A 602-nucleotide genomic window follows, 5' to 3' on the forward strand; every position below is an offset into this window, starting at 1 on the left:
AATATCCCGGGTCCCCCTTCTTGTATATATATATATATATATTTGATAAACTACACCACTTATATAAGTTCATATCGTTATTTTGTCTGTTGAATGTTTTTTGTCATTTTTGCACGGGTTTCATTTTTTGTTTAATTTACTCCCTTCCGTGCTTCTCTGCCGTTTGGGAGGTTTCCTTCTCCGGCCGTCTCCTTGCATCGTGGTGGCACTTTGGCGCCTTCTGATCTCCCCCTCCCCTCTCTCTCTCACTCAGTGAAACGGCGCCGGGGGAACCAGAAACAGCCCGACTCGGCTGCCGGCAAAGACGTGGGCAAGACGGTGAAGACGGGCAGCACCCAGTTCATTAAGGAACTCCGCAGCAGGACGTTTCCCAGGTGAGGCGGGGACAGATGCTCTTCTGGATGAGGGTGTTGCGGGGTGGCTGGTGGTCTCCGTGTCATATTAAGCCACGTGCCTTCCTGAGCCGCTTTCCCCCCTGGTTTTCCTGCTCAGACAGGAACTGGGAACCAGAGTTAAAGGACCGTGAACAGGCCGTGGGATTTGACTGTGTGTCTCCCCCCCCCCCCCCCGCCTTTTTTTCCGGGGTAAATTGTTTTTTTCTC

General features: G+C 51.8%; 1 protein-coding gene across 1 annotated transcript in view; it reads left to right on the forward strand.

Annotated features, from left to right (window-relative positions):
- PHF8 (PHD finger protein 8) overlaps positions 1-602 on the forward strand; it is a 48,891-nt gene that overhangs the window by 6,947 nt on the left and 41,342 nt on the right. The window contains exon 3 of the mRNA XM_015423488.1: positions 254-374. Coding sequence (XP_015278974.1) covers positions 254-374 — 121 coding nt within the window. The remainder of the gene's footprint in view (positions 1-253; positions 375-602) is intronic.

Source organism: Gekko japonicus, unplaced genomic scaffold (genome assembly GCF_001447785.1).
Source record: "Gekko japonicus isolate JY-2015 unplaced genomic scaffold, Gekko_japonicus_V1.1 scaffold2536, whole genome shotgun sequence".
Lineage (NCBI taxonomy): Eukaryota > Metazoa > Chordata > Lepidosauria > Squamata > Gekkonidae > Gekko > Gekko japonicus.